Source organism: Pituophis catenifer, unplaced genomic scaffold (genome assembly GCF_029215685.1).
Source record: "Pituophis catenifer annectens isolate HBS135680 unplaced genomic scaffold, rPitCat1.0.hap2 SCAF_1, whole genome shotgun sequence".
NCBI classification, from domain to species: Eukaryota; Metazoa; Chordata; class Lepidosauria; order Squamata; family Colubridae; genus Pituophis; species Pituophis catenifer.
In genome coordinates, this window is record NW_027256881.1 from 36,325,019 (window position 1) to 36,352,449 (window position 27,431).

The 27,431-nt window shown below is 38.3% G+C and overlaps 2 protein-coding genes across 5 annotated transcripts in view; one reads left to right on the top strand and one right to left on the bottom strand.

Moving 5' to 3' along the window:
• The window catches only part of FBXO11 (F-box protein 11), a 77,509-nt gene extending 76,138 nt beyond the window's left edge, over positions 1 to 1,371 (top strand). For both annotated transcript variants that reach the window (XM_070932276.1, XM_070932277.1), the window contains exon 23: positions 79 to 1,371. In XM_070932276.1, the coding sequence (XP_070788377.1) occupies positions 79 to 208 (130 nt within the window). In that variant the 3' untranslated portion in view covers positions 209 to 1,371. The remainder of the gene's footprint in view (positions 1 to 78) is intronic.
• Positions 1,341 to 26,646, bottom strand: MSH6 (mutS homolog 6). 3 transcript variants are annotated; one of them, XM_070932274.1, is made up of 10 exons: positions 26,402 to 26,646; positions 18,005 to 18,207; positions 14,282 to 14,457; positions 11,112 to 13,665; positions 10,394 to 10,656; positions 8,056 to 8,173; positions 6,502 to 6,591; positions 5,302 to 5,456; positions 2,142 to 2,341; positions 1,341 to 1,500 (listed from the first exon to the last, which is right to left on the bottom strand). In XM_070932274.1, the coding sequence occupies exons 1-10, from the start codon at positions 26,557 to 26,559 to the stop codon at positions 1,425 to 1,427; spliced, it is 3,993 nt and encodes a 1,330-aa protein (XP_070788375.1). In that variant the 5' UTR covers positions 26,560 to 26,646; the 3' UTR covers positions 1,341 to 1,424. The 3 variants fall into 3 exon arrangements, with proteins under 3 accessions (XP_070788375.1, XP_070788374.1, XP_070788376.1); XM_070932273.1 differs by having other exon boundaries at positions 11,112 to 13,668; XM_070932275.1 differs by lacking the exons at positions 1,341 to 1,500; positions 2,142 to 2,341; positions 8,056 to 8,173 and having other exon boundaries at positions 5,367 to 5,456; positions 11,112 to 13,668.
• Between the last annotated feature and the right edge of the window lie 785 nt (positions 26,647 to 27,431).

The window sequence follows — 27,431 nt, forward strand, 5'->3', positions numbered from 1 at the left end:
GCATAGCCTTTGACTGAAAAATTGTTAAATATCAGTTGAACTTTTTCAATAAATATTTAAAAGATTTCTCTCTTTCAGGTTTTTTTGCGACTGTGGTGCTGGAACACTGTCTAATCCCTGTACACTAGCTGGAGAACCGACACATGATACAGATACACTATATGACTCTGCTCCTCCTATAGAATCTAATACACTGCAGCACAACTGAGTTACTTTTGAGGAAAAAAAGTCCTGCCATTCTATTGTAACTGTTATTTTGGTTTTTTTTTTCTTTTTGAGGAAGTTATACTTGCCCATTTCTGCAGAAACTTTAAAATGGATAATAAATGGTGACACTATGGAGCTCAACCTACCAAAAAGAAAGTGGCAATATGTTGACTCAGGATAACAGAACTGGGCGTTTCAGCATTACTGTGTAAAGACTAAGGGACAGGTGTGAAGAAAGTGAGCCGCGTATTTGTACAGATGGCAACTTCCAAAAGACTGGTGTTTCTACAAGTAGCATTGAAACGCAGTCCCATTTGCAGTAGTCCTATTCTATAGACGAGCAGCAGTCTTTGTTGCTGCCTTTATGGACATGGGTACCAATTGCTTTTTGTAATATGGTAAAAATGTGAGCTAGCACTTCCGCATTTATTTTGGTTTTTTAACATTTATTCAGATTGAGATGATTTTAATGCTTTAATCTCATGTAGTTTTTAATTTCAAGCAAATCTTTATTGTACTTGAATGTGTCCTGTTTTGTTAGCACACCTAGACTTGCTGTAACTGTACTCATGTCCCAGTATGTATGTTCTTTCTATGAAAGAGAACACTAATCTTAAATTATATCCAGCAATTTTTCTGGTATCCTTTGCAGTTAGAATCTCCCCTTCCCTTTTTTTCCAATCCTCATGATTTACATCACCTCACAAAACAATGTTTTAATGAGACTTTTTGGGAGATAATGCACTATAAAACAAAGTACACAGGTGACAGTTTGCAAGAGGAGGTTTTACTGTGTTTTAAAGTACACTGTAAGAATCTCCCTAAAAACAATCCTGTATTTTACTCTGTTCACAGTTTTATTGAACAGTCTAGACATTACTCTTATGAACTGCTGACAATTGTAATTTCCTGCTCCAATGAAGATGAGAAAAAGTATATAGACGCCCTATACAGTTTCATAGCTTTTTTCCATTTATGTGTATTGGTGACAGTGGGTAATCAACAGCCTGAAAGTGTATGCATGTACCATAACATCTAGACTTAATATATTGTGGAGTATTCAATAATCATTATGTAGAGGGTAGCTAAGAATTAAAAGGGTTTAATTTCCTAGGAAAGACAATGGAAAATGGTCATTTTTAAAAAATAAAGTTTATTAGATCATTGTGTTGTTTACATACTGCCTTTGAAAACTGCTGGAAAAACTATACAGGGTCTCAAACGTGAAGCAGAGTTAGTTTGTCAAGATAGTCTCTGGCTGCTAATGCTCCTTCAGCTATCCAACAAAGATTCCTGCAAAAGCAAACATGCAATTATTCCAGCACTACTACTCAATCCTCAACCCATTTTAATATGCAGAAAACATGTAGTTTTGGATTTACTAATCCAGATGGTGCATACATTTTTCCATTGATCTCATTGGAGTTGTTAACACAAATCTGACATTGCACTTCAGGTCCAAAGCACGATTTTTAAAACTAGTTGAGAAATGGGTCCTCTAATTAGTTATGAATTAAAACTCTCTGTAATCCTAGCCAATGGTTAGAGATACTGCAGGTTTTAGTTCAGCAAAAATTGGAAACTAGGGTTACTTCCAGTGGTGAAATCCAAATTTTTTTACTACCAGTTCTTTGGGTGTGGCTTGGTGGGTGTCAGGGGAAGGATACTGCAAAATCTCCATTCCCACCCCACTCTGGGGCCAGCCAGAGGTGGTATTTGCCGGTTCTCTGAACTACTCAAAATTTCCACTACCAGTTCTCCAGAACCTGTCAGAACCTGCTAGATTTCACCCTTGGTTACTTCCCCCTACATTCCCTGTCAACATCTCTCGCCCTATTTGTTTTAAACCTTCCCTTTTGGGTTGCAAAGGTACTTTAAGGAATATTTTCTATTAAAAAAAGTATAGTTGAATAATTGAAAAATGATGAACTTACCTAAATACTTTCATTGAAAGAACAGATTTTTCAAACTCTTTTGCCTTTTTGTGGCCTTTCTGAATCACTTCTTCTGGAATGTCAGCAAGCCTTGCAGCATTAAATCCATAACTTTTAGGGCAAGCCCCCTTAACAAATTTATAAAGGAATGTGATTGTTTCTTGACTAGGATCTTCACACTCATTTTCAACCATACAAGCCTGGAAAAGAACAAGACATTAGCAATTTAGGTGTTTTTTAAAAAAGACCTCCACTACTATAGCAACAGTTGTTTAAGATAGGCCATCCAATATTTTTTTAAAAATAAATTCCAAACATGCAGAATCTAAGCAATCAAAGCTAGAAGACGTGTCTGACAATCACAATGGTTGGGGAGTTCTAGGAATTGAAATCCACACATTTCATTTCTCATGATAAATATTAGTACAGCCCATAATTATGAACCATACGTATTTCAAAAAAGAAAGAAAAGGAAACCAATCACTTTGAAAAGTCCCTTGTCCTTAGAAGTGTTTCAAGCTTGATATGGGATCATTTCAACATTGGAATATATCTTGTCACTGAATAGTGAACAGAATGTTTTTTGCACCCTTTTAAGTAAGTACATTTCACAAAGTTTGTGAATAATTTTGAATTTTCAATATTTCTGCATAAATATGTCTAAAACATGATCTGTATACAAGCTCTAAAACTAGATTAGATCTTGTTTGTTTAAACAAATATCAAAAGAATCGTTCATTTATTTATTGAGGAAAATTATCCAAAATTACATATTTGTGTCCCAAAGATGTTTGTTCAAAAGGCAACTTGACTTTGTATTTCCTTGAAGATGTCCAGTTACCTTTTGAAAAAGCTCCTTTGGGACAACCATGACCTGGATGACTGAGAATCTCTATAGATATTTACATATATGTGTGCACAAAAATATGTGAACCTTTGCTTTCAGTAACTAGTGTTCCTGCTTTGGCAGCAATAACTATAATGAAACAATTCTGATCAGTCTTGCATATCAATTTGAAGGAATTTTAGCCCAATCCTCCTTACAGAACAGCTTCAATTCAGGGAGGTTAGTGGGTGTCTTCTGTTTCAGGTCATTCCACAATGTTTCTATAGGAATAAAATCAGGATTCTAACTTGGCCATTCCAAAATTTATTCTGCTTTAACCATTCTTTGTACAATTTATGGCTTAGGCCACTGTCTTAGTGCATGACACACATTCTCTTGAGTTCAGTTCATGACAGGAACCTTGATATTTTCCTGCAGAATTTGCTGGTACAATTCAAACAATGACGGCAAGCTATTCTGGGCCACAGGCAGCAAAGCAGGCCCGGACCCAGATATTCCCACTATGTTCCATAGATGGGATAAGGTTCTCCTGGAATGCACTGTTTGCCTTTCATCAAACAACTCTTTTTATTCAAGCCACAAGAGCCATGGTGGCACAGTGGTTAGAATGCAGTACTGCAGGCTACTTCTGACTTACCAGCTTCCAGCAGTTTGAGACTCTGGTTCAAGATTGACTCGGCCTTCTATCCTTCCGAGGTCGGTCAAAGGGGGCAACATGCTGACTCTAAAACTGCTTAAAGAGGGCTGTAAAGCACTGAAGCAATATATAAGTTTTAATTGCTATTTCTATTTTGGTCTCATTCACAGACCATTTTTTCCAATAGTGCTTGGAGTCTTTCACAAAGAGTAAATGGACAACAGTGCTCTTTTTGGAGGCTTTCTCTTTGCAACCTTGCCATGCACAGCATTGTTCAGTGTTCTTGTGACCATAATCTCATGAATACTGACAGCTGCTGAAGTAAGAGAAGCTTTTAGTTCTGTAGAGGTTACCTCGGCTTCTTTGAAGAGTCTTGGAATGATACATGCCTTGCTCTTGGTTGATCTTGGTTGGTTGACCTCTCTTGGGTGGATAATAAGATGTTGAACTGCCTTTATTTATACATGATCTACCTAAGAGTGGACTGGTGGAGTCCAAACTCTTTAGAAATCGTTTTGTAAACTTTTCTAGTCTGGTGAGCATCAACAGCTGATTGTTTTTGGAGGTATTCAGGAATGTCCTTTGTTTGAACCATGACACACTTTCACCTACTTGTATTGTGAAGATCTGACTCTGATAGTGAATACCCAGATTTCTGTTCTTTAAATAATGCAGCACCTCCCATACTCATATCAAACTGATCGAAACACCTGGCTTTTAATTTCTCCTTCAAATGAACTGATATTCCTACAGGTTTACATATTTTTGCCATACAGAAACATGTTGCTTTGGATCACTTCTCTCAATAAATAAATGAATAAGTATAATGTTTTTGAGACATCACCCTGCCAACAAAAGTGTGTATAGTCAAGGCTATGGTTTTCCCACTTGCAATGCATGGCTGTGAAAGCTGGACCATAAGAAAGGCTGAGCGCCAAAGAATTGAGGCCTTTGAACTATGGTGCTGGAGAAGACTCCTGTGAGTCCCTTGCACTGCAAGGTGAACCAACCGGTCAGTCCTAGAGGAGATGAACCCTGACTGCTCTTTAGAAAGCCAGATCCTGAAGATAAAACTCAAATACTTTGGCCACCTAGTGAGAATGAAGAACTCACTGGAGAAGAGCCTAATGCTGGGAAAGATTGAGGGCAAAAGAAGAAGGGGACAACGGGAACAAGGTGGCTGGATGGAGTCACTGAAGCAGTAGCTGTGAGCTTAAATGGACTCCAGAGGATGGTAGAGGACAGGAAGGCCTGGAGGAACATCCATGGGGTCGTGATGGGTCAGACACAACTTCACAACTAACAACAACGTTTTTAACTCATTTAATTGAGTTCTCTTTGTTTAGTTTTAGGACTTGTGTGGAGAACAGTTCATATTTTAGGTCCTATTTCTGCACAAATATTGAAAATTGAAAAGAATTCACAAATGTTTAAACATTGAATTTGCATCACATTTGATGCAAATTAAGCATAAAGATCAGAAATTAGCCACTATTTAGGAAATGAAGGGGAAACAATTTTACATTTTTCTTGCTAATTTCAATTCTTGTTAATCTATTCTTGGAAACGAGCAGTTTTCATTTAGCAGTAATCTTTTAACAAAGAACATTTTTAAACATTTAATATGTCTAATAAAATTGCTGAAGCTACCGTTACAAGCATAGAATATTACATACCATGTGTCCCAATCGTACAGAGAGACTGTGAGAATAATCTTCTACTAAAGAATGGTAATGTGTTGAAAACATTGTACGGCACTTAATATTCTCTGAAAGTTCTTTGACAACAGCACTAGCAATAGCAGTTCCATCAAAAGTCGCTGTTCCTCTCCCTGGAAAATTGAGAGACAAAACTGTAGCAAACCTATTGCAACAGACACTATGATCATTAAGCGAATCATGGTGATTAAGTTTGAATTCAGCTTATCCAATGGGTGGGTTTTTTTGCTAGAAATTGGCAAAAAAATGGTACAGCAATTGTAACTTTGAGGACAGATCGTAAGTAGCTATTTTTGAGTCTGTCATAACTTCAACTGGTCCTTAAGCGCAAGTCAAGGTCTCCCTGTATCCCCCAGTTTGGATTTAAGAAGAACTGTTGGTTCATGAGAGCCTAGTCAGTGATGGGGGTCCTACTTGCCAATTAAAGCTTTGACTGTCAGTATTCAGATCAGATAATTCCAGAAGCATTAACTATGCTTTTTTAGTTTGTATGGAACTTACTTCCAGCCTATTAATCACTTCAGTTATCTTAAATAAAAATGAGATATACTGTGTTCCAAAATGTTTGGGTTTCTCCAAGGAAAAGGCAGAATAAGCAGGCAATGCCTTCATTAAAATGTTTAAGCACAAACTGGGCAGTCACATTGTTCTAATAATCTTGCCTTTGGCTTTATATGCTTGACCTTATATGCATGTGAAGATGTTTATGATTTAGCAACTCTGTATATGGTTTTAGTTGCCTCTTAATTTACTCATTCACTGTCCTTGCAAAGCATCTCAATTTTGATGAATTAATTTATATTAGTAACATTTTATTTACCCATAGTTATATAGTATATATATTTGGAAAAATGGGTTTAGATATGGCTGGGCAAGAAAGCCCACAATTAAGCATTGCAAGCATTTATTGGTTAATTTAAACTGGACTCAGGGTCTTTGGTGTATTCTGCAAGTATTAGATGTTTGCATTATTATTGCCCAGGTGATAGAGACTTTCATTTAAAGGAAAATGCGTTATCATATTACACATTACTCTGCCTTTCCAAGCCACACTGAAGTCAGCCAATATATAGGCAACACAAATCTGATTTTGAAGCAGCGGATTTCAGGAAGCATTAAAACCCAATTATAACACTCTTAAACCATCAACATACATACCTAGCTCGTCCATAAGAACAAGGGAATGCTCTGTTGCATGTTGCAGTATACTCGAAGTCTCACTAAGCTCAACAAAGAACGTACTCTCTCCTAATGGAAAACATATTAAGATATTAACAAAATATAGCCAGAAGCAGGAATATCACATGCAACAAATCTAAAAATTCCCTAATTATTGGTTGCACATACTGTGTAATGCACAACTACAATTTCTGTTTACTGCAGTACCAACAAGTCACAAAATATTATTTCAGCTTGATTTATTTCCATGGTTGGCTAGACCAGCCCCATAGAGAAAGATCTACAAACTGCACAAGATGAGAAGAACTACACTCTAATACATGTGGAGAACACCATACAGGTAATCCTCGAGGTACAACAGTTCACTTAGCGACCGTTCAAAGTTATGACATAATCCACCCACCCCCAAGTAATTATGACACGGAGGCCAGGAGGGGCATGCATGTTGCTCCCGGCCTCCGCTCTTCATGCCAAATTTTTTTTCCAAAGATAACCGGAGCCTGCAGGAACGCAGGCAAAGAAACCACAGCAGAGAGGCTGGAGAGGACACAGCTCGCTTGATCATCGAGATCTTCAAAAGGTTAAGTGAATCTCCACAGGCCCAGTACCTGTGGAGACCCGGTGGGGCACTAGCCCCCCATGGTCTTCCCACTGCTGAGATACCTCATGCGCACTTAACGATCTGAGCATTTGATTAGTGAATGCATTGGGTAAATCAGGGAAATTAGAGATTTCCTCAGTTTATGAATGTAATTGGCAGGCATTCTATTACATTTGTTAATCAATGACTAATAATTTTCTAATATTCTGATTTAATTCAAACCTTGGTTTAAGGGTGTCAAACTCAAGGCCCAGGGGCTGAATCCGGCCTGTGGGGTGCTTAGATCTGGCCTGCGGGGCCGCTCTGGAAGCAGCGAAGAACTGGCCTGCGGTGCCTCTGCCAGCAAAAACAGAGCTCCAGAGGGCTCTCCCAAGCTCTATTTTCTCTGGCAGAGTGCTGCAGGAGGCTGTCACAGCCAAAAATGGAGCTCAGGAACCCGTTTTCGCTGGCAGAGCACTCGGGCCACCACAGGTGCCCTCGACATGACTGACATCGAGCTGGCCATTCCCCCCTCCCCAGCAACCCCGAAGTCAAACACAATCCTGATGTGCCCAATGAAATCAAGTTTGCCACCCCTGGTATAAGGCAACATTCAACTTTGCAGGTTTTTCATGCTTCTCTTCACTATAATGCTGATATTTTATCAATTTACTAGGAATGCTCTAAACGTTCAACCAGAAAATAACAGTATGTTAAAACAATATACTTTCAACTGCCAATTGAAAACATGGTGTGTTTTTAAACCCTGTTATTTTCTAGTCATTAATAGAGGAATTGGAATTGATTTGTATTTTCTAGGTTTGGCATGAGAATTTTTTAGCTCAGACTGAACTTGGAGGTAGTTTAGAAAGAAATCCTTCAATTTGATCATTACATATTGTGTTGAGAAGGCAATTAGTCTTTTAGCATTTACAAAAACATGTGGAACCCACCTGACATAATTCTATCTGAAGCTCCTAGTCTAGTGAACACTCTATCAACAGGAGTAAGCCTGCAAGATTCAGCAGGTACAAAGCATCCCAACTGAGCCATTATTACCAAGAGACCAGCCTGCAAAGCAACAAAAGCAAAAGCAAATAACTCTTTTTATTAACTTGTTCTTCAACCAGAGAAATTTCTCCACATCTGCTCCTCCATTTATACTGCCACTAAAGTTCAACTTATTCCACTGAGATCAGAGAACCAATCTGGTGTAGTGGTAAAGGCACCAGGCTAGAAACTGGGAAACCATGAGTTGTAGTCCTGCCTTAGGCACAAAGCCAGCTGAGTGACCATGGGCCAATCACGTCTATGGAGTTTCTCAGTCATCCAAGTCAAAGTGCTTCCCCCCCCACCCACCCAAGAGGCAACTGGACTGTCTGGTTTTTCTTTGAAGATGTTTCACTTCTTCAATTTTTCAGAGCTGAAGAAGCTTCTTGGATGAGAAGCAAAATGTCTTCAAAGAAATATCAGAAAGTCCAGTTGCCTCTTGGGAAAAAAAGCACTGCTGGGACATGGGCCAATCACTCTTTTTCAGCCTTATGAAGGGGCCAATGGCAAAGTGCTTCTGAAAAACTGCAGGGACTTGTCCAGGCAGTTGCCAAGACGTTTAAATTGTACAGAAGAGAACCATCCTTTCTTTTGTTGCAGATAGTCCTTACTTAAAGACCACTTACTTAGCAACCATCTGAAATTGCAATGGGCCTCCCAGAAGTTATTTATGAGTCAGTTCCAATGGCTGCATACACATCCCAATCACATGACTGCATTTCAGGTGATTGGCAATCAGCTCACCTGTATGATTAGCTGCAGTGTTCTGTGGTCACGTGACCATGATTTACAACTTTCCTGCTGACTTCCACAAAAAATGCCCATAGAAATATAATGATTTGCTTAATGATCACTGCATTCATTTAATGACTGCATTGTTCTCTTAGTGACCACTGCAAAAACAGTAAAATCAGATCACATAGGTGCCTTGATGACCATCATGACCTATGATGGAAATGCCAGGCTCCATTACGGTCGTAAATTGAGGACTAACTACACTAAGGGCCCTAAATTGAGGGCTAACTACATCAGCCCTAAGAACTGATGGCAATGGGGCACTCTTTTCCAATGTTCAAATTTAATACCAAATTATTTTATTTATTTTAGTCACTCTATGAAGTCAAATTCTAACAGGCACTAGTGAGATTTAAAAATAGAAGATATTCTGAAAATCTTCAGTAGATACTATAGCTTTAAAAAGAGCATGTGAAACTAAAGGTAGTCCTCATTTAATGACCACCCCTTCAACGACCATTTAAAGTTACAACAGAGCTGAACAAGAGATACTTACGTCCTTGTAGCTGTTGTTTGGCAACTGGCTTAAAATTACGACAGTCACAGCATCCCGTGATCACAATTGCCCTGTAACCGTCTCTGTTGGTTTCCCACAACCCAAGTCAATGAGGAAGCCAACCGGGGTTGCAAATGGCAATATGACCCCAGGACACTGCAACTGCATGGAATTTGCCTAAGGACAGCAACCAGGACAGTCAGAATTGCCATCATAAGTTGGCATGGTTACATGTTGTCATGCTTTATAAGTGTATTGCTTAGCAATGGAGTTCCCAGTCCCAATTATCTAATCAAGGTTTGGATATTAGCCATTTAATACAGAACTGTTCCTAACATGTATACAGCATACTTGGGGTCTCACAAGGCTATTTGCAATTTATCCCACATTCTCCAAAAGGAGATATCAACATTCTAGCAAACAATTTCATTTTATTGTTTAGGCATCTTTAAAAAGAAAATGGAACATATACAAGGCATGTTCAAATGGTGTGCTTCTTTCCTATGTCTGGGACAGTACCATCTGGACGACAGGGAAACAGTTTATATAAATTCAGGGATGTCTATGAAAATTTAAGCAAATTAAATTCAATGAAGCAAAATTCATTACTCCAGCAACAGAATCTGGATCAGTTAAAAAAAAAAGTCACTAACACTGAGTTCAGTCCTCTTTTGAAGTGTCCTATTTTGGAGCAGTTTTCATCTGAAATATCCTTGTATGATAGCATGTAACATACTTACATAAGATGATGGCTTTGGGGGGGGGGAGGGGAAACTATCTGGTTCCAACTTGTTATCTTCAACACAATTCTGTTTGCACAAATTATATTAGCAGCTGAGCAAACTAATCTTGGAAATACCACAAAGAACTATAAAGTCACTGTAAATACATATAAGATTAAAAAATGAAGGGTGTTAAAGCCAGACTATAAGGTGCCTATGTCTAATCACCTGTCTCATGAGCGTAGATTTTCCTCCCATGTTTGGACCAGTCACAAGGACACAAGTAGCTCTGCTGTTTGTTTTTTCATCCTCTAAGCCTATTACAATATCATTAGGGATGAAATCATCTCCAAAGAATGTTTTTGTAATGCATGGATGACGTGAACTTTTGAGCTCCAGAAAAGGTGAAGTGTTCTCTGGCAACAAGATTTCTGGGCGGCACAATGGTCCATCACATCCCTGACTATAGTGTGCAAGACATAACAAAACATCTAGAAAATAAAACAAAAGTAAGAGTTAACTTTCCTCCTTCAAGTATTTCTTGCAAGAATTTCCTATTTAGCTATACATTTGGAATTATCATTTTGATTGCAGTACAGATCTCTCAAATGACAAGGCACAGTGCCAATCTATGCTCAGCCAAGAAAGCTCTCCTTTCTGTACCATGTATACAAATTCCTTCCTGTAAGTACAGATCTTTGATGAAAATTTCTGTCATATAGCTTAAACTTTTGTATCTGAGACTCTACAGCTGAAGTAGAAGTCAAAGCTATGCAGAACGTAACTCTTACTTTGAGGGCTGAGATATTACAATAAAAAACCCAAACATATCATGATTGTAAAATTATTTTTTTCTTAATAAAGAATCCTGTGAGCACTTTTAGATAGTCCCAAAGTTACATAAATCTGCCAATGTGAATCTACTTCTATGCAGAAGACAACTTACCTAGAACAGCAATGCATTCCACCGCAGCTTGCCAATCTTTTCTGGTTTTATCGAAGTCATAAAATAATCTTTTCATACAATCTTTTTGTGCTGCATCTCTCCGTTCTTCAGCATTGATAATATCATTTAACATATTCTCTATCTCTTTTGTCCAGTAACGTTTATAGCCCTTTCTACTGGACTTCATGATATATTCATCAGGCAAATCCCGAGGCACAGCAGTTTCTGCAATCTCCATTTGGTAACGGTTTTTGCCCGCTCCCCAATACATCACAGCTCTGACACCAAGTCTTTTGCGTTGTACTTCCAAATACTGACGAAGATTTTCCTCAATTTCACTGATATTTGCTAAAGCTTGATCATAATCGGAATCAAAACCAGTTTTTGGATTAACCACACCTGTCCTCCGTGCTACATTATGATCAAAGGCAGAATCCCATCTTTCAAGTTCTGCTTTCAAGTCTGGGAAGCAGCCTGCCGGATTTTTTGATTTCACTGTTGCTATTTGTTTTAGTATTTTAGACTTAAAGCCATCAACAGTATCTTCCAAAATTGAGAGAATTTCAATTATTACGTTAAATCCTTCCAGTGCAGACAAAAAATCTATAATTCTTTTCTTGCTGTACCTAGCCTCCTCATATAAAATAGCCTTATTGTCTGGATGGTTCTGGTTCTTAAGAGAAGATCCAACACTGTGAATTTTGCTCAAAAGCCTTTCAAGATCTGGGAGTTTTTTGAGACGATCACGGATATCAGACATTTTAGCAGCCTCAGCTAGGAGATCTTCAACTGCATCCAGGCGATCATTAATGGCACTAGGATTACATAATGGTGCACAGAGCCATTGCTTCAGTAGTCTTCTTCCAAAAGGCGTACAACAAGTATCCATTTTTTCCAATAACGTGCCCTCTATTGAACTCCTGGTTGCATTCTGCAGTATTTCCAGGTTTGCCAGTGTTACCCCATCTAGTACCATTCGCTGGTTTGTTTTCTCAGACACACCCCTTGATCTGGTTCTGTTAACTACATCAACATCTACAGGAATGTATTCTTCAAAATTTGCCATTGATAGAAGTTCCTTGTCAATAATACATTTTTTAAGATAGAATACACAACTGCCTAGAGCAGAGAGAGCAAGTTCACTGTTTTCTTCAGGAGTAAGTCCCAGTGAATCATTTTCTGCAGTCATGGATCTGATTACTGGGGGCAGAGTGCTTCCACTATTTGTATTCTCTTTGTTCTCAAAATAACCTTCTTCAATGAGAGTTTTTAAAGTTTTAGATGCATTCCAGAACTGAGAACCAGGAGTCAAGCTTTCTTGAATAGTAAAAGAGATTAAGCCTTTAAGTATCTTTTGTGTTTCTGGAGAGGGATTTCCTTTCTCAAAAAGTATCTGTACAGGAATATAATGAGCCAGGAGTGTTCTAAACCTAGAACAATGACGATCATCCGGAAACTGGCCAATAAAAAACTTTCCAACTGTTGTATCAACAAAGCAAACTCCATATGTACGATGCAGGCCAGCAGAATCATCTGTTTTTTCTTTTACACAAAGAAGGTATTTGTTGTGGGTCTCTGAGTAGTCACCATCAAGAATATTATAGGTCTGTGTTCCTTTGGAAATTATCCTGCATACTTCTCGGCGCACAACTCTGTCAAATCTTGTTGGATGAGCCAAAGATTTACACCGTGCTTCCATCATCTCGGGAGTCTCCATCTGCTCAACTCGTACAACTTTATGACCTTTTTGGACTAGGATATTGGAGAATCTATCAAATGCCATTTCTGGAAAACCTGAGTGAGCCCAAGTGCCTTTCATAAATACCAATCCAAGCTTATTTACACCAACAACAGCATCCATATGATATAATTCATAAAACTTTCCAACCTTATAAAAAATCACAGCATCAAAATTTTGACTCTTCAACTCCCACCATTTCCGCATTCCTGGAGTGCAGTTTTTAAGATAATCCTCTGGCACAAATAAAGTACTTTGGTCATAATCTGGATCATTTTGTCGTCTTCTATGACTATCCTTCCTTTTACCATCCTGAAGCCAATCTATTTTTTCATGCTCCCATACGGTTGGATTACCATCTCCTCCTCCCCCTCCGACTGCTCCTCCATTAATGCTTGGTCGAAAATCAAAACTTTCAGGAGCTGCATAAGATGCTAGTTTATGCATGAAATCAGGAACGATTTCCCTACTAGGTGTTTCAGAGAGGTTGTTTTTAAGATTAACTTCTTGGGGGGATTTACGTGCCTTTTCCTGTATTTGTTTAGGAGAATGTTTAGTGAGTACTTTAACGGAACGCTTCTTTTCAGGGACAGTTTCAGATTCAGAAGTTTCATTGTCACATATTTCAATACTATTTTCATCACTGCTAACTTCATCCGGCTGAAATTCCATATCGGAACCCTCATTATCTGTATCTGAATCCATGAAAATCTTTCTCTTTTTGGCTTTTCCATCAGAATGCTTTCGTCTAGCTATCCTTTTATTTCTACTTTTTACTTCCTTTACTGTGTCGAAATCATCGCCTTCATCACTCACCTGCTTAAGGGAAAAAAGACAAGAAATATAAAAAATGGATATTTTAAAGACAAGCCGATAATTAGCAGTCTAATACTTCAACTTTGCAACTTGCAAAAACTTGATCCTTTTCCCAATCTCCTATCTGTAAGCAAATGAGCGGATCAATGTTCTTTAGCTTAGACATACTTGCTAAGAGAAATATATAACCAATAAAGGAAAACTATACAGCTTTATCTAAGATAACAGCACACATTTTTCTACATTAACCAATCAATTACATCCAACTTCAACTTAAATAATAAGAGTAAATATGAAGCTCAAAAGATAAAAGAATTTATCTACCTAACTTTCTTCAAGAGACATGTTTTCATACAGATACCTAATTGGAGCCCAAGCAAGTGTATGGGATGTATTGATGTTTTCACAGGGAATTCAATTTGGTTCTTTTAACTGATTTAATTAGATATTATGTTTTATCTTGTTTGGAAAGGAACTCAGAGTTCCATTGATAGCTGACTTTGTGAAACTTTTTTTTTAAAAGACAAAGAAGCATTCACATAAAAATTTATCCTGAGATATAAAGAAAAACATTTCTCGTAGTATTTCTGAAAGCAACAATTTAAACAAAAATTACCTCCATTTCTTCTTCCTCTTCTTCTTCACTTTCTGAAGGTTTGTCACACACAGCTAGACCTAGTCGTTCACTTCTATCCTTTCTCATAGCAGCATCTGCCAGTTCCATTGCTCTTAAAATTTCAGGTCTTGAACTGTAAAACATACCTCCCCTTTGGGTGTCTCTGCCTGAAGAACCTTTAAAATAAAGGGAATAGAAAGAGTGGTTATTCAGATCTTTTTTTCTAAGTCCATCCTATGTTTTAACTTTCAATATCTTCATTTAATACCACTGAATCTAAGCTATTTGAAATCTTTTTTTGAAATTACTGAAACACCATATCCAGGAGAAACTCTGGTTTGAATCCCTAATTCAATCATTTATCTTTCTGGCAAGGCTCCTGCTTTCTATATAGCACACATTAAAACTACTACAGAACACAAGTGTAGCTTTAAAAATTCAGACGGTTTTATCAAATTTATACAGTAACTGAACTATGCAAACGCAGTGTTCTTTATACTCCAGAAGATGCGAACATAAAGCCAGTAGAATCTACAAGCTGCAAGGGAAGAGTAAATAACAGCAGTAAAAGAAAAATGGCTCTGAATCAATCATAAGTCTCTTCTACCAGATGACCATGAAGAGCACACATGCTGCACGGCTCATCACCCCAGTGCCACTGCTAGCAGGCTGCGTGGTGCATCGCACCATTGTGTACACTCGCTGCGGCACCAGAGTGACGAGCCATGCGGCTTCCTGCTGTGTGATGCACAAGGGGTCCTCCCACAACCGGTGGCACCAGCACGATGCATCACATGGCATCCAGCCGCGAGCAGCGGCAACGTCATGATGTGCCACAAGACGTCCAACTGCAGGTCAGGCAGCGGCGTGACAGATGTTGTGGCATAGGATGTCTGGCTGCAGCGGTCCTAAGGTAAGAGGGTGTAGGGCTTGTGGAGCAGCTCCACTCCCCAACTCCTATTCATTTTTACGCATGCGCCTCACCCCAGCTCATACAACCAGACAGTGGGACGGAATGGGCAGGGTCTTAACTAAGGTTTATTTTGGAGGCAGGGCTTATATTAGGTGCACATGTAAAAATCAAGCTAGGGCTTATTTTCAGGATAGGACTTATTTTCGGGAAAACATGGTAGGACTGATCCTGCCTGACATTTCATCTAGATCTCAAGTTCTGTAATATAGTAGGAACATTTTCTATTCTTCTTTGTTTTTTCAGAGGAGACAGATGGTTATGGTCATGATTTTCTCACTTTATTCCTAGAAATGGCTTGAAATAATTCTGGAAGACCACTTCTTTGACGCCTAACTATAAAATCCATTCAAATTAGGCATTTCTTTACCTCCATACAAAGAAATTTCTCTGCGTATTCCTACATAAGCCAGCATTTTCTTTCAAACAATCATATGGGAATTAGTTTGTGCAATTTACACCCTTTCTTCTGATCTATTAGAATGCTCCCAAACCAGTCTTCCACCAGATGGCCATAAAAGAAAAGAATCCCTGGAGTCAATCATGACAACATGGTTATTAGATAACATGATCCCTTCATCCCGCTGCCTAGCCCACACTCTTGCTTGTCTTCTTTTGAAGTATCAACCACAAAAATCTGCAAGGGAGATCAGATGACAAAAGCAGTGTCATGCCACAAGGCCCACCTTTTTGTATATGCACTATGATACTCTACAAATGTACAAAAGGGGTTGATCCTTTGTCATAACGGTACAGTATTACTTTTATCATTTTGATGAAAACATCCTCCAACCCTATAAATGCCTCCGGTACTATCCAGATACGAACCAGCTTAGATTTTTAAAATAGACATTATAGGGTAGATGATGCTATATGATGTAATCATGCTAGCTCAGAATTATGAATGTTACAATCCCAACATATGGAAAATACAACATTTATTCATTATTATTCGCATCCTGTGCTAAGCACATTGGATTACAAGGCTACTCCATAGTTCTCAATAGCAGCTACAGTCTCCACATCCTTTCATTTAAGATAGATGTTTTTCAGGTTTTCCTGAAATGTTTGGCACCAGGTTTTCTTTGGCCTTCTTCTTTTTCTCCAACCATCTGTTAGTATCTAATTGATTGCAGACTTTGCTAAACTTTGTTCACTCATGTGGTGCATGTGTCCAGCAAAGTCCATTCTTCATTCTGTCACTATCTCAGAGAGTCTTCAGGAATTGCTTCTTTTTAGAATTTCCTCATTTGGTCCCAATATGAGATACGAAGAAATCTTCTGAAGCAATTAAACTTATGAATAATTCTTGTTGTAGATTTCCAGGTCTCACTGGTATATAGGGCAGTCCGTGTAACAATGGCATTAAATACTCTGATCTTAGTTGCTGTGTTTATGGTAGACGTGATCCATACTGAGTGCACTTGTTGGAAGATAGCAGTTGCTTTGCCTATTCAGCATTTCACATCTGCTTCTGTTCCCCTATCTGTATCCATGATGCTACTAAACTAGTTGAATTGTTCCAGAAACTTTAAGGCCTGTCCTCTTAATGTTATTGGGGTGCTGTCTTGAACACTGCCGACTTGCATCAGCTTGGTCACCAATTTTTAAGCCCACTTTACTTGCCCCTCTCCTTCAAGTGCCATGCTATATATACTACATTTAGGAAAACTGTTTTAAACCAGGCTATTTTTCTGTACTAGTTGCAAACAGATGTGCAGAAATCTATGTAAGAAAACCAGATGGCAGTTGAAATTTTCTTCAAATAACAGTTGTTTTTCTACTTTAATGGAAAAGCAAAATCAGTTTAATATTTTCTGTCATACCTTTTTCCTTTTTTAAAAAATATTTTTTATTTAAGTTTAAAAATACAAGTATAAAAACTAACACAAACTAAGAAAAAATGCAGAGAAAAAAGGAGGGGAGAGAAAAAAAGTGTTTCCCCGAAAATAGGACATATCCCGAAAATAAGCCCAAGCCTGATTTTTGGGATGGGCGTAAATATACGTCCTCCCCCGAAAACAAGCCCTCCAGCAAGCGCGGCCATTTTTGGCATGGATTGCGGCCACTTCTGCAGGAGGAGGCCAAGCGATGCGCCCCATGTGCCTTGCAGCGGCCTTCCAAAGGGTACTGTAGCAGCAGCTATCCACAATTTTTTTACCCTTATTTCGTCCCAACCGTACTGGGCCATGTGGGTCAGGATGAAATAAGGGTTAACAAATTGTGGATAGCTGCTGCTATGGTACCCTTCAGAAGGCTGGCGCGAGGATTAAAAGAAAATAACTGAATATAATAAAACTTGTCTTCTGAAGGTTTTTAATATTCAAAAAGAACTGTACAATCTATTTCTAGAGAAAGAATTAATTAAGAAACTCAGTGTCCCTTTGGAAGACTCTTTATGCAGCTTGGGCAAATCTGATTCTATCAGCTTCCAAAGCTCTAAAAGGCTGCTCATTTATGGTGCATCACTGGAAACATCTACATGAAGCACTATGGGTGATCCCAGGTCCTTTCTTTAATCCAGAGTGTTCAGGCAGCTGACTCATTCAGTGGCTCCTTTTTCTGCCACGGTTGTTGGCTCTACTCCAGAGACATTTTCAATTTGCCATACTTCCCAGGAATTCTACTTTTTCCCCAAATAAAGAACAAAAGTGTTTTTTTTTTGTCTGTTAGCTATCAAGATGAAGCAATAACAGCATTAAGTATAAAGATATCTAACTTCAGCTGTAATATTCTTTTACTGCATCTCTTACCTTTATATGGTCTTATGTATCTAATGCTAACCCAGCCCCTTGAAGGGTCATCCTCAAAAAACTGTACATGGATACGTGATGCTCTTCCTCTCCCCCTTAAAAGGGATCCTTCTGTTGGGTGTGCATACACAAGGCATGGCCACCATGGGTAGCCTTCAAGTTTGGCCCAAACTAAATCACCAGGTGAAAAGTCACTGAAGTCACTGCAAAAAAGGAGAAGAATAAGTGTAATTTTAACACTACTTGCAATTCTTTGAAGCATTTGAATGTTCTTTTCTAGGATCCCCCAACTGCTCTCTGCCAATGTTACATGATTCTGAGAAATTACATGGCTCCTTTAAAGATTTGCAGAGAAATGTGTCTTTGCACATTCCATCTTTCTTTTCCAAGATTATGACCCCCAAATGAAAGAATTCCGTTAGGTCCTCAGCATTCATAACCTAGGAGTAAAGATCCCTTTTAATTATTTTTCAGACCTGTTTTTTGCTTCTTTTTCTCCTAGAGTAGGTTTTTGCATTTAGTGTAAGGTCATGCTAATACATCCCAAAACAACATTCACCTTTTTAGGAGCTGCATTGTGCTACTGGCACATATTCAACTTATTATCTAGTAGAACACCCAGCTCCTGCAAAGTTAGGCCTCTTTATCTTGTATTTGTTTCATTTTTCCTACCCAGATGTCAAACCAGGGGTGAAATGCTCCCGGTTTGGACTGGATCACCCGATCTGGTAGCGATGGCGGTGAATGGTTCGGAGAACCGGTAGCAAAAATCCCTGCGCGGCCCCCCACCCACCAGAGCCGCACGATCATAAGAGGCTTTTTTTTAACTTTTAAAAGCATTTTTTCTACAACCTCTTCCGACGAAAAAATGCTTTTAAAAATAATTAAAAAAAAGCCTCTGATGAGCGCACGGCTCAGCTAGGATCATCAGAGGCTTTTCAAAGCATTTTTTTCTGCAACCTCTTGGCCGAAGAGGTGGTAAAAAAAATTCTTTGAAAAGTCTCTGACGATCCCAGCTGAGTTGCCTGATCGCAAGAGGCTTTTCAAAGCATTTTTTAAAAAGCCTCTCTGACGATCCCAGCTGAGTTGCCTGATCGCAAGAGAGGCTTTTCAAAGCATTAGAAAAAATGCTTTGAAAAGTTAAAAAAAAAAAAAAGTTGGCCACCCCCACCCAGTCACATTACCCCCCACCAAGCCATGCCCACAGAACCGGTAGTAACAAATTTTACATTTCACCCCTGTGTCAAACACTACATTGTTCCATTTAAATTTTATTTCAGTTAACTACTCAAGTCTAGATCTTTTTGAATTCCCTCTCTCTTCTAAAGTATTTGCCACTTCTCCTAGTTTGTACTGTATTATATGTAAGTTTGGTAATTATCCTCTCAGTCTCATTATCTATTTCATTAATAAAAATGTTGAATAGCACAGAACCCAGTATATTGCTGTGGTACTCCACAATAAAGGCATTTATGAACATTCTCGTTTAGGCAATTATGAATCACTCTAACAGTTTTATCGTGCAATACATACTTTATCAACAGATCAGAATTAAGATTTATCAAGCCTTACTGAAATATAACGAAGGCCTGGTAGTTTAATTTCAGTTTATAAAGAGTTCCAGTCAGAGCTATGCCACAAGTAACTCCACAGTGAATTAGTACTAGATAAACTGAAGCTTGCCAGCAGAAGCCGATAATGTAACCACACAAAAGCTGTGGGCAAAGGATCCAAAGGGGAACAAAGTTTATTATTAGCATACTAAAAACACTACCCCTAAATAATTAGACAATATAGAGATCATGCTAAAATTATGGGATGGAACATGCTACAGGCAATTGTACATGCAGTAAGTAAACCCAGGAAGTGGCAAATAACCAATGAATGAAATTGTAAAAATAAAGCCTAATGTAAGCCCGATTCAGGTGCCCCTTTTCTGCTGCACAGAAAAAGTGTTTGAATTTCTCTTTTCTCGACTTTGTGGGAATAATTGGCCCATGGAGCCAGGTAAATGAAGTCAGGGTTGGTACTTGGCCATCAATAGGAATATCATTCATTGGTTATTCGCCACTTCCTGGATTTACTTACTGCAGGAATATCTAGTATCTCAAAGGTGAAATTTTTATATTCAATAAAAGCAATTTTATTAGACTAACATGTTTCACTTGCTTTTTGGGGGTATAATCAAGAAGCAGGTAGAAGCTGTGGCTGGGGCTTTGTACAGATTGAAAAGGGTGTTGGAAGAATATCTGAAGGACAGTGAAGAATATGTACTGAAGCATGCATATAAAGCAAGAATTCAGAAGACAGCAAGGCTTTACTTGGAACAGCTTACATCCTGCAATGATACCTTTAACACCATCAAAAAACAGTATCTGCTTATCGCTGTTCGCTGGATAGGTGGATGAAAATTCCAAATCCAGTCTAAACATCTGGCTGCCTGTATAACCAATATAAAAATGCCAAATCCAATCTGAACATCTTCTGATTATACAATGAACCATAGTAATAGTAGTAGTAGTAGTAGATGTAAGAAACAAAGATATGGCCTTAAGAATCAAAAAACTTTTATTAACTTGTATAAATTTCACTATCTAAATTATATCCTACAAAAGCAACCAAAAAAATAAATAAATACAAAGTACCTTTTTCTCCAAAAACACATAACTGATGTCAACATAGTATACATTTCATGGGTTTTTTTGCCAAATCCGTTTAACTTTAAAGGTTGAACATAAATACAATAAAGCCTATGTATCAAATGGCCTTAGTTGCACTACTGATGGTAATGAGGCACAAGAGCGGGGCAGTGGGGATTGTGCAGAAAAAAATCTTGCATGCGGAAGAATGGAGCTGAAAGAGCATCTCATGTCTCTCCATCTTGAAAAATGCATCATGCAAAAAAACAAAAACAAAAACCAATTTGAAAAAACTGAACACTTCCAAAACTTGGAGTTGCCCCACAAAAAATCTTGAAACATCCAATGAAGTTGCTTATTAATTGAGACAAATAAGAATTCCTACACAATTAGGGAGCTTTTAGGAAGCACAGGAAATGCTTGAGCATTCTTCTATGGACTTGAACAAAGAAAACCATTTTCCCCCCCAGATGTAATATGTTCTAAAACAGCTTATATTTCTTTTAACAGTTTCGAACAGTATCATCAGAATGCAGTCAGTATGCAACCAGATGAAACTTCAGACACTTCTCAATGAAGCCAATTCCTGTTTTATTTGTTATATGCAAGCTGATGTCATCAAAAAGAATAACTCCTATTTTGAAAGTTCCTTCTGAAAACTACAGAGACCATCAACATTTCATTTTAGAAACTATTTTTTTTTAAAAAAGGAAGGGGGGGATACCATCTGACTAGGTAGAACACAAGTACCAAAGGAGACAGAATAGTAAAATAAACAATCAACTATGAAAATAAGGTCAGCAAAGTGCAAAATAAGTCACTAAAGAGAAAAAGGCCTCTAGTTGGTTTCAGAAAAAGTGTTACAGCCAGAAAGGAACCAAGGACCTTAACCCTACTTCCTTCAATACCTGCATGCATATTCATTTGGCCACGGGGTCGCGACGGGTCGGACACGACTTCACAACTAACAATTTTCTTATTCAAACTTAACTTATTTCATACTGAAATATGAATAAACTAATTTTAACTTGCCTATCTTTTACATGTCTTTATCTTGCTATTGATTGGATAGTTTATTTCAATCATATATCATAATTTGATTTTAAAGTTTTCCTTTATTTTGTAGGAAGCATAAGAACTTCATGTGCAGAAAATGAAAGCCTAGGGGAAGGGGAAAAAACTATGTACCTCTAAACAGTAAGAAAAATAAACTGCTTGAGCATACATTCTTATGCTAATAATAGCATTAAAACAGATGGCTTTCCGTTTTTTGTTTATTCTGCTGCTGAACCTAAAATAATAGGAAATCTTACTAGAAGATGTAAGCTATAAAATGTATTGCCTTCTGATCTGGGTTCTTCCCCATGTGCTATGTTGAGCCTAACAGCACTTTTCCAATGAACCATTTTCTTTTAGACTGTCTTTTAGGCTGCCTTTTTCCCTAATAGTCAGACAAAGATTATCACCAAAACACTTAAGCAGCAGGGAGATTGTTGGAAAGGAAACTTGCAGCTATCTGGACCTATCACTTCCTTGCTTGAGTGCATTGGGGAATTGAGCCCAAAATTTCTGTTGCTAAGTTAAGTGAATTTTGTCCCATTCTACAACTTTTGTTAAGTGAATTTTGTCCCATTCTACAACCTTTCTTGCCACAAGTGTTAAGTGAATCACTGCAGTTGTTGAGTTAGTAACACAGTTAAGTGAATCCAGCTTCCCCATTGACTTTGCTTATAAGGTGGTCACAAACATTGATTGCATGACCCCAGGACACTGGAACCATCATAAATGAGTCAGTTGCCAAATGTCTGAATTTTGATCATGTAGTCATGGGGATGCTGAAATGGTCATAAGTGTGAAAAATGATCATGTCACTTTTTTCAGTGCTGTTATAACTTTAAAAGGTCACCAAACGAACTATTGTAAGTCAAGGAGTACCTATATAATAGCTTGGTCCTATGCTGGAATGGGTAGGTAAAGCATACTGCTTACCTAAAAGAGAAGTATTTCAATGAGATTTATGTCTAGGCCCAGCATAGTATCACATTTTATTTCATTGACCATTCTATATTCATTTCTGTGGCAGAAATAAAGGAATCAAATTTTTGTGCCCCGCTGAATATAGTAGAAAATGCTTCAGATCATACTTGCAGAGGACGCTTGCAATTCAAAATGAATGAATATCCAGATCACATTCCTTACACATGGTCTACAGAGTGGACAAAGAGATTTGAAGCAACTATCATGATCTAGATAATTTCAAATGGAAAAAATATTCATTAAAATTCCACTTCAAATACAAAAGTTCAAAAAAAAATGTTCCTACCTTGGCCCTCCCTCCCCAACCTATCATGACACATTGGGGGACTTGGCTGGATGCAGCCATATATTATTTCACAAATTATACTTCCTTGCAGCAGACAGCTAAAGAATTTGACTGCTGTAAATTTTCCTCCATCAAGATTGTACAAGACTCCTCCTCTTAAACCTTGGCTAGAGGTTAAGACTACAGTGGATTATGAAGAGCAATCACTGGCCTTGAAACTGTAGAAATGGAATTTAGTGATGCACTGAACACTGTAAACATTGACAGTTTAAAACAAGTAAAGGGCTGAGAAACATTAGTGATAAACTGCAAAGAGTGTTGCAATTGAATCTGGATTATTCAACATTTTGTGAAATAAGTAACATTCTAAAGGTGCTTGAAGCAAAATTTGAAGACTTTGAGCCAGAATTTTCTCAATGTCTTTTTTCCAAATTTTGTTTCCATCACCTCTTGTGATGTCAAACAGTTTCTCCAGATACAAGAACATACTGGGTTAGGAGGAGTTTTGGGTTAGGAGGAGTTTTGAGTCTGATAATCTCAAGATGCACATGGTCATCCAATGCAATTCTGCTGTTAATGAAAACTAATCCAGTTTACTCTCAAAACGTTTGATTCCTTCAATACTAGCATATCTACACTGGAAGTGAAATAGAAGAGTAAATCTTTTAATTTGTGTGTGTGGATGAAAGCAGAGATTTTTAAAAATTGGGTGCTAGTTTCAGAAAAACTGTGGTCACATTTTTGTTTTAAAAGTCATATTTTTGGTTTTCGGTCCAAGTCATATTTAACCAATTTTAAGGTTGTAAATCCTTGCATATTTCTAATATTTTAGGTCATAGAAATCCTTGCCCTAATCATGACAATACCTTTATTCACTCCCCCCCTCACAACATTGTTTACATACGTTTCCCCCCCACCACTCTATTATATTCTTGCACAGCAAGCCCCAAAAATGTGAGTTTCTATTTCTGACATCTTAAGCAGATGGTTCCGAATTGACTGGTTTTTCTTAAAGAGTCCATGTTACTCTATAAACCCTTCTAGATGCATAATTTTTAGAATTTCTTCAAATTATTTATCTTCTTAATGTCCAATCATGCAATTATATTTATTGGCAACAAAATTCTTTTGTAACAGAGAAAAATATGATTTATATCATTTATAATATGTATATTGATTTAAATTGATCTACATTTTAAAATTCAGCATTTCAGGAAGTCTGTTTTAAAAAAAAACATTTTTTTAGCCACTTAGAAAAGATTTTCCTACAATGTTTTGCATCTTTAACCAAGTCACTTATTTAAGAAAAAGAGGCAGATAACTCTTGATTGATTAAAGCAGTACAGTATAACAAACTATCAAATGAGCACTGAAGCTGTCCAGAAACAGAACTGTCAATATTTGTTGGTAACTAGAGAGTGAAATCCTAGAGATAGTATTTCTACGTGAAGAGCAGGGAAGGATTGAAGAAAGAAAAAGATTACTATCCTCTGTGTCTAGTTTCTATAGTCTTTAGATAAATAGGAAATCCAAGGCCCAAGTTTCTGGAATCAACAGGATGTATTTTTAAACATCCTGATTAATTGTTCTGAAACTTAGGTAAAATGACTAAAAAATAGTATCTTGCTTTTGCATAAGACAACATTTTTGTTGGAACACAAGCAATAAAGTACAAAAGGATATAATTCCGCTCTCAAAAAAACTTTATATTTTAAAAAAATGAGAACAGATTTTTTCATTTCATAGCAAATAGCTTTCAAATCACATTCAATGAATTTTTAACTTTCCATTCCTGTTAATTCAATGCTAGGCAGATGATTTGAAAAACTTTAATCAGGCAACTACACTACAATCATGCAAATTATTGGCAACATTTTTGGCAATGGCTTCTACAGCTTCTGCCTAGAGATGAATGAGTGGCCCAAAGTCGTCCAGTTAGCTTAGTTCTTAAATTAGAACTCAGTCTCCTGATTTCTAGCTCAATGCCTATAAGCACAACATCAAATTGGTTAGATTTAGGTTAGATCAGGCAATTAAAAAGGCTCTAAGTGTTATGGAATGATGGGACCAAACAACATTCCTGAGTCAGTCAGAGACAGTTTTATTGCGCAGTTTCAGAACCAGATTTGTATCTGCAATTCTGAACAAAGGAAGAGTTCTGATACAACTGTTTTTATACCTTTCCAAGACAAAGGATTTTGCTAGCACAGCAGTTAACAGTTATGGTTAACATACATTTGTTACATGACAATTGACACTTTTTAATTACCAAATTCCTACATTAATTTATAGTACATGAGATAATTTTACCTAAACATCCTCCTTAGTTCTGTATCGGCTGATGTGTAGATTTATGGCTTCCTTTGATAATAATTAACTTTTGTTTCATATGGATGTCCTTGAATTCTTGCCAACTAGGCCCTTTAGAAGATATATTACCAAGAATGGAATTTAGCTGATTTAGTGTAATCTCTAACAAGCACTTTTCCTTCTTATAATAATGTGAATAGAGAGGGTCCTCCAGTGTTCATATAGCTGGCCCTATACCATTTATATTATTCACATTATTATATTATTCACATTATTCACTTTATAAGCACTAATAGTTCCAAAGCATGTATTGTTAACTATGATAGTGATTGAAGGTGAGTAGGGCAGATAAAATGAAAAGTGGAAAAACATACCCAAGGGGAAAAAAATGGAACTGACTGTAACATTTTAGCCATAGTTTTTCCCTATACTTCCATTTTACAAAATCTTTTATTTTTCCGTTATATTCCTTTCCAGTAGCTCACTTTATATCACACTTTTCCATTTACTTTAAAAAAACAACTCACATGGCCATTTTAAAAAAATAGTAAAACTGTACAATACCAACTCGTCTCAAAAGCTACACTGACACTCGATGCATTACCATGGTGGTCTTTTATTCCCATGAAATACACCCAATCGGTGTGCATCACAAATAACGCCAGGTCAATTCATTCACCCGTGGACCAATTGCCAAGTTTGTCCTCTGCAGGTGTGATCTGAAGCATTTTCTACTGTATTCAACGGGGCACGAGAATCTCGGTTCCTTGCTTTCTGCCACGGAAATAAACGGAGAACGAAATAAAATGCTAAACTCTGCTGGGCCTAGACATCAATCTCACTGATTAAGGGAAGCAGTGCACTTCACATGCGGCCAAGCGATCGACGCGATGCCCTCAAGCAACGAGGAAAGGGCTCCGAAGAGTTGCAAGTTAAGTGTCAACTTACTAAGGGCCTACAGGCAAGAGCAGCTGCGGATCAGAGGCCCCACCCCCCGCCCCCAAACTCCATTGTGGGCTCCCTCGAGAAGGAAGCTGCATAAGGCCTAAGGTGGGAAAACCCGGGAAATGAAACCTCTTCCCCAGAGGGCCTCGGCTGCTTTTTTCCCCCTGGATCACGGCTCACCAATCCGCCGGCAGCGTTGGCGTCCTGCCCTGGCTGCTAGTAGGGGCACTGGCCGAAACCTGGGGGCGGTCCTCGGTGTCTTTTGCGGGGCTGCCGCCGTCATGATTCTTCTCCGCAGGCTTTGAGAAAAACGTGAGGAGGCTGCTCTGGCGGGACATGGCGGCGGCTGCAAAAAAAAAAAAAAGAAAGAAAGAAAGGAAGGAAGGAAAAACGAGCAGCCGCCGGCAAAGCAAAGCAAAGCACAGCCAAGAAGACGAGGCGAGCGGTTCTACGCCTCTTCCTCCTCCTCCTCCTCCTCCTCCGTCACGCTGGCTGGGGAACGCGCGAAATCTGCCACCCCGCCCCGTCAGCTCCGAGGAGACCCTCCCAGCGCAGTTCCGGCCTAAGAAAGAGCCCGCCTTTTGCCCTACTTAGAAACGGAGCGCCGCGGCTGCAGGCCGAGCGAGCGGGAAGTGGGGGTTTCTCGCCAAAAGAGCCAGCATCTCTAGCTATACTGGAATCAAAGGACTCTCTTAGAAACGGAGAACTGGGGAAAACGAGTCCTTCCGGGTTAGGCATAATTAGTTTAAATCGGGAATATCCTTCTCTTAATATGACTTCTCGTTGGATTGGTCTAAATAATCTGCTTTTCCCGTTGCATGGGCCAGAATGGCGAGCGTTGCAGGAAAACAGCGCAGCGGCGAAATGCATTCCGGGCCCCTATTTTTACCTCAGGAATGAAACAGATTAGGGGTTCTGTCCTCAAGCAGCGAGATGGGGAGGGAGCGCCTTTGGTGCCAGTCGCTGGTCTTTTTCTCGTTATTTTGAAGACAGTTTATTGCCTCCACACCAAAAGGCTTCCATCAAAAGAAAGCCGAGAGTATGCAACTAACGTTTGCACTTAAAACGTTGGAATGTGCATTTAAGGGCACACATCAAACACACTAATTTAATTTTACCCCCAAGTCTTACTTTCTTTTAACAAACATGAAATCCAGCTTTCCCAAAAGAATCTTAAAATAAATAAAAACACCATTATATTATCTTCCAG

Bases quoted from the DNA above. Each gene is read 5' to 3' on its own strand.
- MSH6 (XM_070932273.1), bottom strand. From the start codon at position 26,559: ATGTCCCGCCAGAGCAGCCTCCTCACGTTTTTCTCAAAGCCTGCGGAG. The intron at 6,592-8,055 runs GTGGGTTCCACA...GTTTTCCATTAG, and splicing joins TTCAGATAGAATTATGTCAG to GAGAGAGTACGTTCTTTGTT. The intron at 1,501-2,141 runs GTAAGTTCATCA...TTGCTTTTGCAG, and splicing joins CTTTCAATGAAAGTATTTAG to GAATCTTTGTTGGATAGCTG.